Raw genomic sequence first — 19515 nt, forward strand, 5'->3', positions numbered from 1 at the left:
AGGCCTTCTCAACCAGGGTTTTGTGAAAGCTTGGGGGTTGGAAAGGTTTCTCAAATGGGTGGGTGCTCATTCATCTTGTATTTATTTTTAAAATTTGTCAAACATGGAGGGATTGGGAAGGAGAGGGGTCCTGGGTAGATACGTACACAGCTATGCTTCCCAACCATATTTTGTATGATCACCCCATTTCTGGGGTTTCTCGAAGCCTGAAGAATGTTTCTGGGGTTTCTCAAGGGTAAAAAAGTTGAGAAAGGCTGGTTTATGTTGTCACCTGCCCTAAGCCTTTGGGGACGGGTGTGTTATAAGTAACATTTTATTGTTATTACATTATTATAAAGAACCACTCTTGAAACAGATAAAATCAGCAACTACCCTCCCCAAAAATTCATCTGTTGTAGCCTCCCAGCTTGGGGACATGGCTTGCCTCATGGAATCAGGATGGCCCTTCCACTGTTGTTCTCCTGGAAAGGGTAGCATCTAAATTTGGGAAATAAATAATTTTGTGGCAGCCCATGGTATCCATAAAACTCTCTTCCCACACCACATTTCAGATGTATCAACTTTATTACTGTCATTTTTCTTCATTTCTTTCACACTTATACATAGTAATGAGGGTTACTATGACATGAATTCATCTGACCAAGGATGTCTGACCAAGGATGTCACTAGAGACATCCTTGTACTTAAGAATGTTATCTAGCTCCTTCATAGCTACCCTTCCTATCTCGATCTCCTTCTGATTTCTTTGGGGTTGACAATAGAGCCATGGAATAGAAAATTTCAATTTCTTCTGTATCATCTTAAAGTAGAGTAATTTCATAGCCATCATGACTTCTTTTCTTATATATATTTTCTTTAGAAGAAGGAAAAGAAAAAAATATATATAGTATAGCATCTATAACAAATGATAAAACTTGCATTATAATACTATTTGACATGTTCTTTATTGATATCCATTTTTCTTATAGCGTTATAACAGTTCATTGAATTCTAGCAAGATCTTAACGCAGAAACAGGTTTAAAGAAAACAAAGACGTACTAGCAATTCTAATAAATAATCTAGCCAAATAATAAAAATACATAATAGTTAAAAAGAATTTTTTTCCAATAGATTACTACCTTTAATAACTGCACATTCCATGCTGTCCTCACTAAAACCTATCATTAGATATTATTAGATATTACATGTATATTGCATAATATAAAATGCATATTATGAGAAACAACTTGCATATGCCCTGCTCTAAACTTGCATTAAAATAGTATTCTTAGTTAATATCAATTATTCTTACGGCTTTATAACAATTCATTAATTTCTAATAAGGTCTTAACACAGAAACATATAAAAATATATTACGTTCGTCCTCTTGACATTCAGTTCTAATCCTGCTTTGGCCCTTTCTGCTTTAACTGTCAGTATTTTTTCCCAAGTCTTCATCTATCTGCTTTCATGTTGTTTTAAGGTCTTTGTGTGTCATCTGCCTTGATCCCTGCGGAGAAAAGGCAAACAAGAAATGCTGTATAATAAAAACAAATTAGTATGGATTCTATGTTGTGTCTTTATTGGACAGCCAGCTGGGTGTAGTGGTTAAGGGTATAGCGGTTAAGGACAGAGAACCATATTTGATTCCCATTCTTCCTCCACATGGAATCAGCTGGGTGACCTGTCACAGTCCTCTCAGAATTCTCTCAACCTAACCTATCTCAGGGGATGTCTGTTGTGGGGAGAGGAAAAGGAAGGCGGTTGTGAGCCATTCTGAGACTCCTTTGGGTAGTAAAAAGCAGGGTGCAAACGTAATGCACTTCTTCCTTGTAATTTGTAACTGAGGTAGTTGCCTTGGCTCGCAATATCCAAAACCAAAAGCCCCATCACGCCTTTTATTAAGCCCAGGCAAAATGACAGAGCAGTGCGTGAACTGTTGAGTTCTCCTTCAGTGCAGGGAAGTCCTCCAAACCTGTTAGGTCACGCCTCCTCCCACTCCAAGCAGGGCTATGCACATTTTTGTCTGCCCTTGTAGACAAAGAGAGGGGGCTGTCCTTCCCCTCTGAATAGTCCTGATCGCTTCAGCAGGACCTTCTCAGAGCCTAGCTGTGATCTGCATTGAAGTGATCCTGAAAATGCAGACTTCTCAGAATAAAAGGAACCAAGGCCCTGGACTTCAGACAACCAAGGAAAAGTTCAGGGAGCAACCATCGCAGCCTGAGACCTCAGGCACAAGGGAGGCCTCCCAGGGACTGAGGGCTCCGACAGCGGCAGCGGCAGACAAACCAAGACAACCGGATGCTCTGGTCTCCTCGCTTATCCCCTCGCCTTGGACAAAGCGGCGACAGCCCTCCCTAACCGCAGCACCGAAGGGAGAGGATGGCCAGAGGAGGCCAGCCGAAGTCGGCAGTGAATCGGGGGATCGCAGCCTTCAGCAGTCTGGTAATGTACAAAGGCCTTCTGCAGTCTGGCAATGGGCAATGATGGGGGGCAGTTGGGGGCACTGTCACCAGGGCCCCATCTTAGACAGGCCTCGGGCAGTTTGCAGAAGCCTTCCCTGGAATTCCTAATAAGGCAGGCCCATCATGGTTCCCTGCCTTTTTGGCGCCACCTATGGCCAATCGGGGAGCACAGCCATGGAGGGCAGATATGGCTTCCCTCATTATTTTTATTTATTATTTTATTTATTTAGATTTTTATACCACCCTTCCCTACGGCTCTAGGCGGTTTACATAAAGCATTTTAGAGCATTTACATCATCATAATTCAATTCCACAGGGGGGTTGTCATTGGGGCTCCAGGAGGCTGAGCGGGAGAAGGAATCATCTGAGTAAGGTGACCAGATTGTCCCACTTTTGGAGGGACATCTCGGGCAAACGCTGGCAAGGGCTCATGGGAACTGTAGTCCATGGATATCTGGAGGGCCACAGTTTGACTACCCCTGGCTAAAACATTGGGAAGAGGACACTTTATCCAAGGCATATTTAGCTGCTGAAAGGTTGTTGGGCAGATTGCTTTTTGGAGAAGGTGCACTTGATAAGGTGTTGGTGGAAAGACATGAAAAGTGGTAAAAAAATAAATGAGATCTGCCTCGGGACATAAAGAAAAACATTTTAAGAACAAATCCTTTTGGTCCTTCCGTCCATACAAGCTGTTAAATTCAAGTAGAAACACCAGAGATTACAGAGGTGGCTGCTCCTTCTCATACTAGCCACCCTTCCAGAGATGGCAGTTCTCAACTAACAAACAGAGCTGTACCAGCTAAAAAATTCTTAGCATGATGCCAAAATTGGGGGAAGATGACAGAGCTCCCTGGAGGTATGGAAAAATCTATTCTGAGTTACAGAATAGACATTGCTGCACCACTCCTGCATCATTTTCTGTATTCCCCTGTTCCAAAGAACAAATCCAAGGCAGCCCTAATACAGCATTAGAACAGGCACTGCTCAGCCAGCACTACAGGGAATTGTATTCTCTCTTGTTTCTTGTCCCGAGGAAATCAGGAGAATGGTGGGCTATCCTGAATCTAAGAGACCTGAACTTCTGGGTGAAAAAACAGTCATTCAGTATGGAGTCCAGTGCAAGAATCTGAGGAAGTGTGCTGTGCAACACGAAAGCTTACACCTGGAATAAAACTTTGCTGGCCGTAAAGGTGTCACTTGGTTCTGTGGCTTCAGATCAATCTGAATCCGAAACTACAAGTCCACCTTTGCATGTGTGGGGAGGAGGGGGGGTGACAGGACACCGGACAGCAGTGGTTCAGGCAGACATCCAATAAGAAAAGACATCCATCTTGCAAATTCTTCAAAGAGATGACCATTTGGCTTCTGTGGATGTGAAAGCAGCATACTTGCACATACCTGCAATCCAGTCAGTTTCTCAGGTCCGCGTTCATGGACCAATATTGTTAGTACAAGGCCCTTCCATTCAGTACAAGGCCCTTCCATTCATCTTTACCCAGAAGCTTCATGAAGGTTATGGTGGTTTTGATTGCAGCCCTCAGGCAGAAAGGAGGGCATACCTACCCTTACCTGGACAATATCTTAATCCAGGGAAAGGACCTGAAAACAGCAGATCACGGCTACTTGATCAATTTCTCAAAGAGCCATTTAATTCCCATATAGCAGTTAGTGCCTCTGGGGGCTTAGTTAGACACAAATCTGATAAGTTTTCTGGAAACAATCAGGGAAGGTCACAGCTCTTGCAACTGGAGCTGCAGTTACTTCTGCTGCATTTAGAAACAGAGCACCTGTTGAGGACATTTGTAAGGCAGTTACCTGGTCTCACTTTATAACCTTTATAAAGCATTACAAAATTGACCAGCAAAATTCTGTTGAAGCTGCTTTCGGGAGACGTTCTCCAAACAGTTGTCGATTTAAACTGTTCTGCAAGTATTACGTAAGTTTTCCCACCCTGTACTAGTAGGACTATATGATCAGTTTGGAGGACCTCCCCCGATGAAGGAGAAGGAAACATCGACCTACCTGAAGGTTTCTTCTCTTCAGTGGGGTAAAGTCCTCCAATTATCCCTCCTCTTATTGGTTTTGGTATTGTTGGAGGTCCTATCTCTGTGATTGTTTATGCCGTTGATTTTGGATTTCTGTCACGACTGCTGTTTCTTGGGCATTTGGCTAGTCTATGCCTGGAAGGACAGCCCACTATCATCCTACAGGGGCATACAAAAATGTGTGTGAGAGAGAAAGGAGGCGTCATCTAAACAGTCTGGAGGAGAAGAAACCTTCAGGTAGGTTTCCCACTCCAGAATTCTTCACCAGGCCACATCTTATAAAAATGTCCTCCTCCTTTAATAATAATAATTTTAAAAAGCAGGAAGAGTTCAGGAGAACTCAAGAACTTTTGCAGCGTTCTACATCATTTTGCCTGGCAAAAGACACACTGAAAAATAGGTCTTGTATTTAATGCAGCATGTCACCTGTCTGTATACATTTTTCTGAGAGAAATCTCTGATCAACACCATGTTGAAGATTACTATGGAAGTTCAGCAGGCATAGCGTTGTCTGCCAGAGCAATGGAGCAAGCTGTCCCTGTTGAATTGTGTTGTTCCGGAGGGACACAGGAGTGGCTCTGCCATGGCAGGAGAAAAACACCCTTGCATGCACAGGACTCCATATGTTATCCAGGGGGTCCCTGTGCCAAAGGGCCCCACTCCTATTGGAATGTCTAAACCAGGGGTAGTCAAACTGCGGCCCTCCAGATGTCCATGGACTACAATTCCCAGAAGCCCCTGCCAGCATTCGCTGGCAGGGGCTCCTGGGAATTGTAGCCCATGGACATCTGGAGGGCCGCAGTTTGACTACCCCTGGTCTAAACTCCATTTATCTAACTGGAAACAAAGGGTTGCACACCAAGCTCTCCTATATGATATTAAAGGCGTTTAATATGGGAGCATGTCAGCAAAGCCAGCTCAAAGTTAATGCAGGCATTTCCCCTTCTTATCCCCTTTCCGCAACCACATCTCACCTCGCCTCCCGTTGTCTGAGAGACGGGGGCTTACCGACTATGCCCGTCCGCCTTAGGTATTAATGCTTAAAAAAAAAATAGGAGTTACACGATAATAGTTTAACAAAAACAAGAAGATAATTACCATACCTATCTGCGGTAAGCGTTTCCTGTGCAGTCACCTGTTTGTGGTGAGCGTTTAGCTTCCTGTCTACTCTTAGTTTGACATCAAAACTATTTCAGATAAATGATTGGGTTGAAGTATTGACCCTTCTCTTGAAAATGAACTTCTGCTTTTAAGTAATATTTCTGTGTTTCAATTTTTGAGTTATTTAACTTTTTATATTTAATGGTCATTAAACAATGTTGCATGACCATCTGTTTTATGGTCTGGTTCCCAATTAAGCAAGCAAGCCTTCCTTAATTACAGCTGTAACAGTGGGCAATTCCGCACCTGATAAATATAGTGTAATGCTTACCTGAGGTAGTCGTTATATTCCAGATGCTCACATGACGTCGCCAACATCCAAGCAGCAAACTGCTCACTACATCTGCCATTTTGAAATGGTAGTTGGGGAATTGCATAAAGTGGATTCCCCAACCTATGTAGGGCGAGCTACAGGACAGCAACTAGCAGGCCACCAGCCAAAGAAATGTATGGAGGTGAAGAAGCACTACCTCCGCCTCCAATGACCCACCCTCACACCCGCCTTCCTCTCCCTTCTCCCGGAGACAGAAGTTTTTTTCCCCAAGCAAATGGCCTGGAGCAACGAATAGGTGTACAAGCGTGCAGGCAAAGCCAAAAATAATTTTTTCCCAAAGTTGTCACACAAAGCATACCTCTCTAAAGTCCCCTCCCCCCAAAAAAATTAGGAGCGAGATTATTTTTCTTAAGTTTCAAGACTCATGATTCCATAATGGATGGCATTCACAAAGCACTATGCATCTATGATTAGATGATATGTGTTTCAATGGAGAAGGTTTGAATTAAAAAAAATAGCAGGCATTGCGGGCCTTTTAAAACGCTGAGAAACAAGACTGGTTGTGTGTAAAGCACATGACTCTCTTCTGCCATTTCAAGCAGGCATGTGGAGTATAAGAAGTGTGAAGGGTGGCAGACGAAAGTAAGACAGGAAGTAATTTATGCCAATAAAGGTACTCTGAATCTGAAAGGCAGAAGGTGAGGCATGACTGGAGGCGCAATTATTTTTAGTGCGGAAATGCCCAGCGATCTCACCCTCCCCAGTGTGGAATGAAACCAGTCTCTAAGGGTGTTGCAAAAGGCTTTCCATTCTCCACTTGTAAAAAGAGACTCTGAGAATTCACCTCCTTATTTTGACCACAAGCAAAGGGAATTGTTATAATTATTGATTCTCATCATGGACAGCAGGCAGACATCCAACAAAAAAACTCGCCACCTCGCTTTGCCTGTTGAACTTTTGCGCTCGTTGCACCCCTCCGAGCCTAACCCAGCCCGAGAAAGCGAGTGGACTTTCCCCCTCTCGCGTGCAAAGCGCGTCTTCCCCGCTTGGATTCCTGCCTTCCGCGCCACCGGGGATGACAGGCGCGGAGAGGCTCGAGGCGGCCCGCGAAGGCTGCTCCAATTATGCGCACCTTAGAGAATGCACTTTCCATGCACTTTGGAGGCACATTATCCTGTCCTGCACGGGAAAATCCAGCTGCAAAAGCACACCGAAAGGGCGTTATCCTTCAGCGTGCTTTTGCAGCTGGATTTTCCCGTGCAGAACAGGACAACCTATTTCTAAAATGCATTCTCAGAGTCTAGTCTAAACCCTCTTTGCATTCGGTGGGCGGAGCGGTGCTTGGAGGCCGGCCGCGTGGGCGGTGCCTCCACCTCCCCCCGGGTCAAGCCTAGCTGCTGGAGGCCCGCCGGCCGCAGTTTTCTCCGTGCTCTCGGTGGTGTCGCTGCAGGAGGAGCAGCGGCAGCAGCAACAACAGCAGCGGCGGCGGCAGGCTGGGCAAGTCCGTGGGCGTCATGGAGGATGCGGAGAAGGGCAACGCCAACCGCGGGAGGAGCGAGCTCAAGATTGGCGGTGAGCGGCCGGGGGGCAGCGGGGTGGGGGGCTCCGAGGAAGAGAGCCGACTCGAGTGCGCCTTTCCAGCTGGGTGCCCGCGCTGGCTTTTGCTCGGGCCCTTTCACACGTGCTAAACGACGATGCCGTCTCAGGCCACTCCAGCGGCTCTTTGCACGCCAGAATCCAGGCGCACCCTTAGAGAGGCCCCTCTCTCGGCTTCGGAGGCAGGCGCGAACTTCGGTTGCGCTCAAGTGCCTCTGAGCGTGGGCAGAGTGCCCCTCGCTCGCCAACTTGCGAGGCTTAGCCACAGGCTGAGCATGGCTTGCTTTGCTCGGCAGGAAGAGAGCCCCCCCCCCCTTCGCGGAAAGTGGTTCTTTGCCGTGTGAGCCCCCCCACTCCCGAATCTGTGTTTCCTGCAGGGTGGCTCTCGAGCCAGAGTGCTTCTGAGCATTCGCAGAGCGTGCTTGAGAGATCCCCTGTTGACAGAGGCTTGTGTTGGCTCCGGGTGTCGCGCTGGACGAGGCTGAATTTGAATTTACTGCTGGCATGCAGAGAGGGAGAGAGTCAGCCACAGCGTGCGGGGCAACAGGCAGAAGATCTGGTTGAGAAGCAGCTGGTTTTCTGTGCATGGAAGGGGGCTCAGGGCCTCTTAGAGCTTGGCATAACTTCAGCATGCCAGGTCCTTGTCTAAATCGAGCTCGGCGCGCAGCGAAACAAGAAAGCGGAAATCCGAGTCGGTAGGTTGTGTCCAGCGCTTGTTCGACCTGTGCCGTGGGGCTGGCCAGCCGAGTCCAAACGACAGAGATCAGTGCCCCTGGAGAAAATGGTCACTGGGGAGGGTAGACTCTGGGGCACTGGACTCCACTGAAGCAACTCCCCGGACTTCACCCCCAAATCTACAGGAATTTCCCCCTTTGTAGTTGGCAGTGCTGTTTGAAAGTATCAGCGGAGATCTTCTGTATTCTCAAATGCTGGGCCTCTGGCTGGGTTTTCTGGCTTGGTTTATTCGCTAGGGACTTGCTTTCGCATCAGGAGCACCCAAATTATGGCCAAACGGATTCCTAAGCGATAATCTTCTGAGATTCAGCCTTCCTGGCTTCTTAGTCGCTTCCCACACTCCCCTCCCCCTTCCTGGAACGTAAACTTTGTGTTAAACCGGGGCATGTGAAACTTTGCAAAAGCAGAACTCAAGTCTCCACCCCTGGGTATGGCAGCGTCAAAAGCCATCCTCCTGGAGGAATTCTAGGGATGAAGGCCAAGAAAGAAACAGCACCAGGGGACTTGTTTGTTTACTGTGCTGTAGCTGGCAATAAGAAAAAGTTTGGCTGATGGCTAGGTGCTAGATTAAATAGCAGTGGAGAGGGTTATTAACCAGTTTGCGTAGATAGAAACAGGGCAGGGTTTAAACCAGCAGGCTAGATAGCCTACAATAGAGACTTATTGTGCACAGCAGGGTCCCTTATTTGCACACGCAAAACCCAAAATGCATCCTGTCCCTTGCACTGTTTATAGTGCTCTGTATTTTGCAAAAAGCAAAATATTCTGTGGCTCTTAAGATGCACATCCTTCAGCTCTCTGCGCCTTGCACAGAGCACCAGTGTGCATTAGTGGTTAGAGTGTTAGATTCCAATTTGGGAGGCTTGGGTTTGAATGCCTGTTCTACCATGACAGCTCCCTGGGTGGCCTTGGGCCAGTGGCTCTCCCCTCTCTTAGGCCTTAAGGGATGTTGGTTGTGAGCTCCTTTGGGTTCCCCTTGGAAATTTCTAACTGAGTCAGAGTCCGGCTGCTGTGTGCATGAGCATGAAGCTCTCAGCCTCCAGCGCACAGACTGGCAAATTATCTCTCAAGAGTTTGGAGTCGAGGTAATTCCACCCTGTGTAACAGAGAAACAGGTGGTCGGTGTTGCCCAAACCAAGCCCACGCTGCCTGACTCCCTTGTGTCCATTGTGTGCCAGCAAGTTGCTGTTTATATAAATATAGTGAACCACCTGGAAAATCTCCTGCAGGCAGACCGGAAAACAGGGAGGCAATTCGTTTGCCTTTTCCTGCCCTAGACCTTGCTTGACGTTGCCCTGTTTCTAAAACGCAAGCGCTAGCGGGCTATCAAGGTCCCTCTCAGCAAGTCACTCCAACATCCTTAGTTGTAGAGAGAGCAGATCAGGCCTGGCGGAAAAGGAGAGCAGCCTGCAGCTTCTCTGGCCTAATCATCCACTCATTAGAGACCCAGGTCTGGTTTCTCTGTGCATAGTGGGCCCCAGACATTAGATGTGCTCCCCTCTAGGCTTCCCCCCTCCCCTTTTTCTTGCAAAGCAGTGGTGCTGCCTAAACTCACACCCCTAAGCAAAGCCCTCTGGGTCTTTGTGGCCAGCTAGGACAGAGTTGAATGGTCAGGTAGTGCTGGCAGTGTGCAAGGCACCATAGGTCATCTTGGGCTGTCTGTGAGCCCATGTGGCTTAGAGGTAGAGCAGGTAAAGGGTATCCCGTCAGGGGTCCGGTACATCTGTTGCTTCCAGGGTCTATCAGACGTCTTGCGTGGAAGCACTTGGAAAGGCCCCTGGGTGCCTGTTCTCAAGGAGGGAGGAGGGACAAGCTGAAAGTTGCCATCCCATTCTGTCTGCCCTATTCACCAGTGCAGATTTCAGCTTGTGTGGCTGATTTACCCATTGTGGTCATGCGTGCCTCTCTGCACACTGCCTAGCTGTAATCCAAGACTTTAGATATCAGCTGGCCGTGAATCCGCTGGCACTGGTGAGGGAGGAAAGGGAGTGTACAATTGGAAAAAGTCCAGAAATGGGGGGGGGAACCCTTCTGAGTTCATTGGGCCTTCCCAGGGTAGGCATGGCGATGCTAAGTGCTTTGGTTCTGTGGTTGTTCCAGGAGGAGGAGGTAGGTCATGAGTTGTGCGCATGGGTGCTTTCCTATAAGAACAAAAACTCCCTGGACCGAAAAAGTTAGCATGCCAGTGAGAGGGCTAGTGATAGCATTCTCCTTAACATATTAGTTTTCTATAAACAGGGAGGGCTTCCTCCCCTCCCCACCCTTCCCAAAGTATACAGCAGGGGTAGTCAAACTGCGGCCCTCCAGATGTCCATGGACTACAATTCCCAGAAGCCCCTGCCAGCGAATGCTGGCAGGGGCTCATGGGAATTGTAGTCCATGGACATCTGGAGGGCCGCAGTTTGACTACCCCTGGTATACAGTAATTCAACTCCCTGCCTGCTTTCTGAAATGAATGATCGGGGGGGGGGGGTCAGTACCACTTTATGTTTGCAGATTATATTAAACAGGTCCTTTTAATTGAAACCAAGAGACTAAAATTATGTTTGGGATCTGTATGGCAAATGCATTCAGTGTCCTTGGAAATCGCAGCTGACTCCATCGACATTTTGGGCTGACTCCCATTCTAGAGGGTTTGTATAATGTCATGATTTGGGAGGCCGAGGTTGGCATGCCCCAGTTTGACTGCCCAGTGGAGCAGATACTGGGGGTTAAGTCACCATTATTTATCGTATGGCGTCTGTGTAGTGAAGCCAGGTTCTCCGAGGATTGTCTGGCAAGGGGTGTTCAGAGGTGGCTTGCCATTGCCTGCCTTCACATCTTGAACCCTACTGTTCTTTGGAGGAACAACATCCCAAATCCTTGGAGGTCTCCCATCCCTGTTTAGTTTCCAAGATCTGATGGGATTGTGCTTGCTTGGGCAATCCAAGTGAGGGAGGTGAAATCACTGGTCCAGGGTGGCCAAACGGAGGCTCTCCAGATGTCCATGGACTAGAATTCCCATGAGCCACCTTGAGCATCATGCTGGCAGGGACTCATGGGAATTGGAGTCCATGGACATCTGGACAGCCACCATTTGGCTACCCCTGCACTAGTCCTTTTGTATGGAGCAGAGTACAAGTCAGGGTCAAGGATGCCAATTTGTATGTTTAGGTAGATCTAATACAGCTTGTGTTATTCTCCTCTTCCCCATTTTATCCTCACAACAACCCTGTGAGGTATATTAGTCTAAGGGTCTGTGACTGGCCCAGCTTCCATGGCACAAGTGGGGATTCGAACCTGGACCTCCTAGAGCCCAATTCAACACTGTAGCTTCCATGGCCCACTAACCGAGTTCAGCTGGAAATGTTCTCCCTTTGCTCTCTGTACAGCCCAAACATCCCCTGTCTGGATGCAAGGGAAGTGCAAAACTTTGCCCTCCCGGTATTGGTGTTTTGATCCTTGGGTAGTTAATATTCTACAAATGGCTCTACTCTCTCCAGCCAGCACAACAATTAAAGGAATCCTTTCTTTGCCAAGCAACAGCTTTCTTTCTCCAGGGGAAATCTTAATCGGCTGGCAGGCGCTTGTGGAACACTGCTTTCCACTGCAACAACGCAAACAGCAAGAAGTCAGAAATCGAAATCAAAACGGCACTTGGCACAAATGTAATAAAGTCTTTTTTTCTTATTCAATGAATATATTTCTAATGTTCAACTTCTCGGTATCCATAAATTCCAGATATGAGCAACCAGAATGGGGTCCCATTTGCTTCAGTGTCTCTTCAGTGATTGCCGGTCAATATCTGAACAATTATCACAGTTATTGCATTTCACTGAGAATATGCTACAATTAGGCAGTGTCATAATTACAACCAGAATTACAAACATTATATTTCCAGAAAGAACAAATCCATTTCACAACTTAACCCGAACAAAATCTCACAGTTATCACATTTCACCATGAATATTAGCAGCCGGACGGAGTGGGAATCGCCTTTCCCTTTCCCCGAAGAATCTATATCAAGCATGTTTTCGGTAGAAGGAAATGACAGAAGAGACTTGGCATTTCAATGATCTTGCCCTGTTGCATAACCACATTTGCCCTTGCAACTTTGGGATCGCTCTGCTGTGGCAACTGCATTGAATTCTTCCTTCTACTCCCGGAAAGCTCCTACAGTGATAACTGCCCCTTCTCCAGCCATCCCCCAGGGCTTACCAGGGATGGTGCCAGACAGAAGAATCCAGACCAAGAGGCATCATCTAGGTGTGGCGTGACTTGGATGTCTAATGCCCTTGTTGAGTTGAGCAAGGTCTTTTGTGGGACGTTTGCAGTCTCACTTCCGGCTGATCTTTCTTCCTGATTTCGCCTTTCCAGAAAACAGATGTCAAAGCCAGGAGTGGCGACAAGGGTAGGCCCTCGAAATTCCTCTTTGGAATCCCATGTGTGCTTTTCTGGGAGTGAGCACATACTCCACTGATCTGGTTGAATGGGTTACCGCTTCCTTTTCCCTGTCTGTTATAGTTATTTGACTTGCTCTTTATCATCAGGTGTGTTGCCTTGTGTCAGCAAGCCACACTAATTCCATAGATGCATAGTAATTTGGGGTGGGGCCAGATTGAAGAGAATCCCTGCTGTCTAAAATTAAACATGGAACGGGTTGAGTCTATAAATCAAGCTGCTAGTTACCTATAAACTCGTTGATGGTTAAAGTCCCGGGCCCATCTCTTCCCTTTGTAATGAGCTCATTAGGGTCTTTCCCACACTGCTTATCTGCTCAGAGTTTAATACTCTTGGGAAGCTGGTTTCTTTTCCTGTTTATCCATAGTATCATGACGCTTTAGTGCAAATCCAGGGGTTTTCCTGGAATATCTGCGGTCTTTTGCAAACCTTGCTTGTACCAGAGTTTTGAGAAAGATCACAGTAAGTAAAAGGATGCTGTGGATGGATGCTGTACAGATGGCTAAATTCAGATATTCCTATCCATGGGGACACCCTTTTCCCTAACCATGTCCTCACAGCATTCATTTCCTACCTCATTTCCTACATTCATTTCCTACCTGGGTCTCTGAAGTCCCAGCTTTCTTTCTTTCTTTCTTTCTTTCTTTCTTTCTTTCTTTCTTTCTTTCTTTCTTTCTTTCTTTCTTTCTTTCTTTCTTTCTTTCTTTCTTTCTTTCTTTCTTTCTTTCTTTCTTTCTTTCTTTCGTCTCCTACATCATAATACGAAGGGAGTATGCTGTTAGTGCCTGGCAGTAGCAATTTAAATCGGACCACGCCTAGAGGATCTGACCGTCCAATTCAGCATCTGACAGTAGCCAGCCCAACGCCCAACAGGGGCTGAGGGACCAAAGCTGTCTCCCCCTCCCTCCCACTACTGATATTCCATGGTATCTTGCCTCTGAGCTCAGGTTTTCCAGTTAGCCCTTATAGCTGATAGTCATTGGCAAGCCAGTCTTCCATGAGCATGCCTAATTCCCTTTCACAGTGAGTGACCACTGCTACTTCTTCTCACAGTGAGTTCCCTGGGCTCATTGTGCCTTGTGTGAAAGACTTGTTTTATGACAAGACTAGCAAGCAAGCCCATTGCAACCAGGATGCAATGGACGCTAGGACCCAGGGTAAAACTGCTTAAGTCAGTTTTTCTCAACTCATTCATTCATTCATTCATTCATTTACCGTCCTCACCGAAAGCTCAGGGCGGTTTACAGGAAACAGGAAAAAGATACAGATAACATTGAGAAACCCCTGAAACATTCTTCAGGTTTCAAGAAACCTCAGATGTGGTGTGGTCATGAAGAATATGTTTGGGAAGAATAGCTTTGTACATGCCCACCCAAGGTCTGTCCTTTTCTCATCCCCTCCAGGCCCATCATTGGGGGGGGGGGGGGCAGGTTGACATGACCATATACGATCATCTCACCTGATAAATGTTTAACAAATTTTTAAAATATATACAAATTAATTAACTCCCACAAATTCAGGAAAACCTTCCAGCATTATCATGAAACCCTGGTTGAGAAAGGCTGGCTTTGGTGGAATACCTTGGAAAAGTAGTTGTCCGTCAACTTTAACTGAGGTTCTCTGGTTTTGTAGTATCATTCAGACCTAGCTAGCCAGAGTATGTCCAGACCTATCAGATCTCAGAAGCTCAGCAGGGTCAGCCCTGGCTAGTACTTGGAAGGGTGCCCTCCAAGGAATACCAACATTGTGTCGCAGGGGGGCAGGCAACGGCAGACCACCTCTGAACGTCTCTTGCTGCAGCTAGACAATCTTACGCTCTCCTGGCTACATTATACACATACCATATGATAAAAAATAATAATGTGGTAGCAGGAGAGAGGGTGGAAAGGTTTTTTTCCCGTGGTGGGTACCCTGCACCACTGGAAGGCCTTTGCCCTGCTGGAAGACAAATTTGTCAGCTGCTTGGTTGACCCCAAGAGAATTTGATGGGCCCAGAACACATTGTGAAACAGCTGGTTCAGACTGCTGCAGAAAGACAGGATGTATGTCCTTAAGAAAGCCAGATGTTGGGAAATCTTCCGTTTGTAGTTCTTGCTCTACTGTTGGTTGCGGTATGGATTTTTCTGTTTTTTGCTGGTGAGTTCTCTGGATGCCTTTTGTCTTGGTGTGTGTTTGCTTGTCTGGGATTCCTGGGCAGTGCCCCACCCCTTCTGAACTGATGTCGGCCCTGAGACCATGACCCCTGTCTGAACTCCTGGCAGAACTTCTGGTTCCTACAATCATTTTGGATAAACTCTTTGTTTATCCCTGGTTTCAACCAGAATTTTGTTCTGGGCTTGGCCAAAGAGTGTGTCTCCCTAGGCAGTGGTCCCCAACCTTTTTATCACCGCGGACCAGTCAACGCTTGACAATTTTACTGAAGCCCTGGGGGGGGTAGTCTTTTGCTGAGGGACGTTGCCACCACTGCCTGAGCCCCTGCTCTGCTTGCTTTCCCGCCAGCGTCCCTGACTTCCCACCGCCCACTGGGGGGCGCTGCCAGCAGCAGGTGCACAGTGCCACACTGAGGGGGAGTCCAAACGTGAGCTGGCAGCAGAGTGGCAGGGCAGCCCCCAAGGCAGCAGCCGGGGAGGAGGACGAGGAGGAGCTGCGGCCTGGTACTGACTGATCCATGGACCAGTACCGGTCTCCGGCCCATGGGTTGGGGACCACTGTCCCTAGGGATATGCCATTACAATAGAATTGGAATGATAGTCTGCCTGCTAGGCCTTGAGCCATAGGTTCCTTCACGCAGTGTGGTTGAAGCCAAACCTTTAGAAGAAAAACCAGTAGTGTCGAAGGTAGCGTCAGCCACAAAAGGCGAAGCCTGCAATAGTCTTTGTGTCCCTTCAGTAAGTCTCCTATTGTCCTCAGGAATCAACTGCAATAATTTTCAGGTCCACAAAGCCCTTGTAACCACGGCCATGACCTCTTGGGCTTTCTTCAAGGCACAATCTGCCTTTCTATCCATAGTGTCCTATAGCAGGGGTAGTCAACCTGTGGTCCTCCAGATGTCCATGGACTACGATTCCCATGAGCTCCTGCCAGTGTTTGCTGGCAGGGGCTCATGGGAATAGTAGTCCACGAACATCTGGAGGACCACAGGTTGAGTATCCCTGTCCTATAGGGTCCCTCTGCCAGCCTTCGAGATTAGACCAGACACTTGTAAGGCAGTCACTGTGAAACCTGCAATAGGTCCTCGGCGTTTTGTGGTAATGTCTACAGTTTCTTAACATAGGACGGAAATTGCCTCTTAGACATGGACTTAACCCATTTTTCCTTCCTCTTCTTTTCAGAGAATTCAGGGAAAGGGATTACTTTTTCCTATTGTTTCTATAGCTGGAAAAAAGCTGAGGGTTCCCAGGCCTGGCCCTGAGTTGTCCTGGGGCTTTGAATAACTGGTTGCTTAAGACCGAGTGCAGCCAGAGATTTGCAGAGTAGGTTCTGATAATCCTCTGGCTTAAAAAAACCTTTATGTCTTCCTCTATTTCCTCATCTGAGAGGAACTTTCATTTCCTTTGGTATACTTTCGCTGTCTGAGGATCCAGCAGTTATGGAGTCAAACCTAACTCTCTTTCACATTGTCTTGGTGAGCCAGCTTTGCCTTTGTGGATCCAGATCTATGTGTTCTTCCTCTAGGCCAGTGGTTCTCAACCTGGGGGATGGAACCCCTTTGGGGGTCGAATGACCCTTTCACAGGGATTGCGGCAGGGCAAGCAGCTTGGCCGGGGGGGGCACCATCCACACAACAGTCTTGCGGGGTAGATCGAGATAGAGCATTCGTCTGTCTGGAGCAGCGGAAAAGAGCGAGATCGGCATGGTGGGACAAGAGGCAGAACTGAATTGAGAAGCCCCGGGAAACAATTTACATACAATCATGAACAATGGATCTTCACGCCATTGGTCAGTTTCGGTTGAATTTCTGTGAAAGAACCCTTGCATAATTTTATGGTTGGGAGTCACCACAACATGAGGAACTGTATTAAAGGGCTGCGGCATTAGGAAGGTTGAGAGCCACTGCTCTGGGTTCTTGTTGTTGTTGTTTTTGAGGGGGGGGGAGAAGTCAGGTGATGTGGGCTGGGGCAAGGGCATACCACCTGCCTGGTAAAGGCAGATATTTCCTCCCTCATGGTATGTCTGATTAGATCAACCAGGTCTGAAGGGGCTCCCAGTTGGCTTCCTTTCCTGTAGGCAGAAGAAGCATCCTCCATTTGAGGAGGGTTCCCGGGACCTCGCGTCTCTGCAATCCATAGGTTGAGCTAGAATGATCTGAGAAGACTGGCCCAGAGAGGAGGCTGCACAAAATAGCGGTTCCCATGTTTGTGGAGCACTTCCCGCCTTGCGGTGTTTAGCGCTGAGTTCAGTTTTGTGCTCTTTTTTTGCCCCCTGCTGTGGCCAGCACAGCCTGGCTGGGGAACATGCTGACCGGGACTGATGCGTCAACGTTCTCTCCCAGCACAGAAGAGAGTGTGTCGTTCTCCAAAAGGAACCTGTTGTCACGGGACTTCAACATGATGGGGAGGGGTGATGGGGAGGGAAACAAGTTGCGCTAATCGTATGCAGAATGGCCACCACTGCGGCCGGGGGTCCCTCTTCCTAACTTAGCTGCTTGCTCTGTCGAGGGGGAGGATAGCAGACCAGAAAAAGTCTGGAAGGAAGATGGGCAGTTTATTCTCTCCCCTCCCCATTCTGAGAAGAGCGACAGGCTCTTAAGCCTGGAGTGGCAAACTATAATTGAAAACTTGTCATTTTAACTTAGTAATAATAGGAATGAATTGTTTCATGTTTGTGACTGCGAGCTTTATTGTATGTGCTGTGAACCGCCCTGAGCGCACAGGGCAGGGCGGTATAAAAAAAACAAAAGATGGGGAGAAAAGTAGAAGAAAAAGAGAATCAGAATCAGAGCAGCCTAAACTAAGCACGCTCCCTCTTGAGAACAGGAAGCCAAGTGAGCTGGGGGTTGTCCCACACAAGGAGACAGGAAGTGGAAAGGCAGCCCTTTCTCCCTGAGTGATTGGTGGGGGGAACCCCATTCCAAGATGTCCTCCAGCTCGGAAAGAGACTCTGCCTGTTCCACACTGGGTAATTTCAGACTGGACCCTTATTCTGGTTCTAATCTCCTCATAAGGTTGTTGTCAGGAGCAAATAAGGGAGCAGAGGACCATGTAAGTTGCTCTGTGCTCCTTGGAAGACGGGTGGGCTAACAAGGAATAAGTGTTAAAGGGCCAGTTAAAGCTTTTGCCCAGGAAGGCTTCCAGTGGACTCTTGCATTGGCTCCTTAAGTTCTGAAGGGCCTGTAAATCGGTCCACCAGGCTTGTTGCTTGTGGGCGAGGCCCACTTTTGTCATCTGAATGGTCTCCCCCAGCTGGATCCCTACTCCCGCCTGGTTAACACAGACACACCATCTGCTTAGCTCCCAGGCACAATAGACTTGTGGGAGTGTTTTAATTCTTCAGAACGATTTTAGACTGATTAAGTTTTAGGATGTTGAATTTCATTGTATGGGTTTTTAATCCTTCAATTGTTGTGAGATGCCCCGAGATCACTTGGAGAGGGGTGTCCTATAAGCCTATAAACAAACAAATAAATAAATATTCATTTGCTTGGCTGCCCAGATTTGTTTTTACAGTGTTGCCTTAGCAGAAGCTGCCACCACAAGGATCTGCACTGTGTTACTAAACTTAGAGCCAGCGTGGCGTAGTTGTTGAGAGCATTGGATCGTAATCTGGGTTTGATTCCCCAATCTTCCACATGCAGCCAGTCACAGTTTTCTTGGAGCGGTTCCCACAAATCAGTTCTCTCAGAGCTCTCTCCATCCCAGTACTGTGAAGCTGCTTGTAAGCTGCTTTGGGACTCCTTTGGGTAGTGAAAAAACACCAGTTCTTTTTCTTTGTCATAAGCTGTGGCGATGGTTTTGTGGCTGGCTCTGTCTCTTGTGGCAGCCATTGTGTTGTTGTGTCCACTATGCTGTAGAACAGTGGTCCCCAACCTTTTTATCACCGTGGACTGGTCAACACTTGATAATTTTACTGAGGCCCGGGGGGGTAGTCTTTTGCCAAGGGACATAGCTGCTGCCGCATGAGCCCCTACTCCACTTGCTTTCCCACCAGCGCCCCTGACTTACTACCACCTGCTGGGGGCGCTGCCAGCAGCAGCTGCGCAGTGCCATGCTGAGGGGGAGCCCCAGCCATGGCGGCCACTGGAGAGCACCAAAGGTGAGCCGGTGGCAGAGTGCCAAGCCCCCAAGGCAGCAGCCGGCAAGGAGGACGAGGAGGAGCCGCGGCCCGGTACTGCCTGATCCACGAACCGGTCCCGGCCCCCGGCCCGGGGGTTGGGGACCACTGCTGTGGAATACCAAATGTGCCTGCAGGCTCAGAAAGGTTGGAGAGTGCTACTTTAATGGTTTCTGTGGCAGTGAATTCCAGAAGTATGAAGAAGGATACAGGTGCTTTTATAAAGAATATACTTGGTGAAGTACATTTTGTCCATCCTTATCTGAAGCCAATCTGCTTCATTGTGCATAAATGCCAAGCGGAATTCAGTTCTAAGAGCAGCCTTTAAAAAAATAGACCAAATGGATTTGCTCATTTGAGGGCTTGTGCCAATGAACAGTGTTACTTGGTTGCTTAGTGCTAGATTCTATGCCTGCAGAACCACTGAGATTTGTTTGAACAGTGGTTAAAGTTTGCACAGTGTCTTGCATGGAAGAATTATGCAAAAAAACTGGTATAAGGTGTAGAAATTAGCTTCCTAAGCATCTCAGCTAGCACATTCTTTAACTG

At 47.6% G+C, this 19515-nt stretch overlaps 1 protein-coding gene and 1 long non-coding RNA gene across 2 annotated transcripts in view; one reads left to right on the forward strand and one right to left on the reverse strand.

Moving 5' to 3' along the window:
- Positions 1–1125: 1125 nt before the first annotated feature.
- LOC143821410 (uncharacterized) lies at positions 1126–13268 on the reverse strand. The gene is made up of 3 exons (XR_013225794.1): positions 12454–13268; positions 4468–4649; positions 1126–1490 (listed from the first exon to the last, which is right to left on the reverse strand). It is a non-coding gene; the product is annotated as an uncharacterized LOC143821410 (long non-coding RNA).
- STOM (stomatin) overlaps positions 7315–19515 on the forward strand; it is a 41635-nt gene continuing 29434 nt past the window's right edge. The window contains exon 1 of the mRNA XM_077305324.1: positions 7315–7497. Coding sequence (XP_077161439.1) covers positions 7440–7497 — 58 coding nt within the window. The 5' untranslated portion in view covers positions 7315–7439. The remainder of the gene's footprint in view (positions 7498–19515) is intronic.

The sequence above is a fragment of the Paroedura picta genome, chromosome 12 (assembly GCF_049243985.1).
Source record: "Paroedura picta isolate Pp20150507F chromosome 12, Ppicta_v3.0, whole genome shotgun sequence".
In the NCBI taxonomy this organism is placed as follows: domain Eukaryota; kingdom Metazoa; phylum Chordata; class Lepidosauria; order Squamata; family Gekkonidae; genus Paroedura; species Paroedura picta.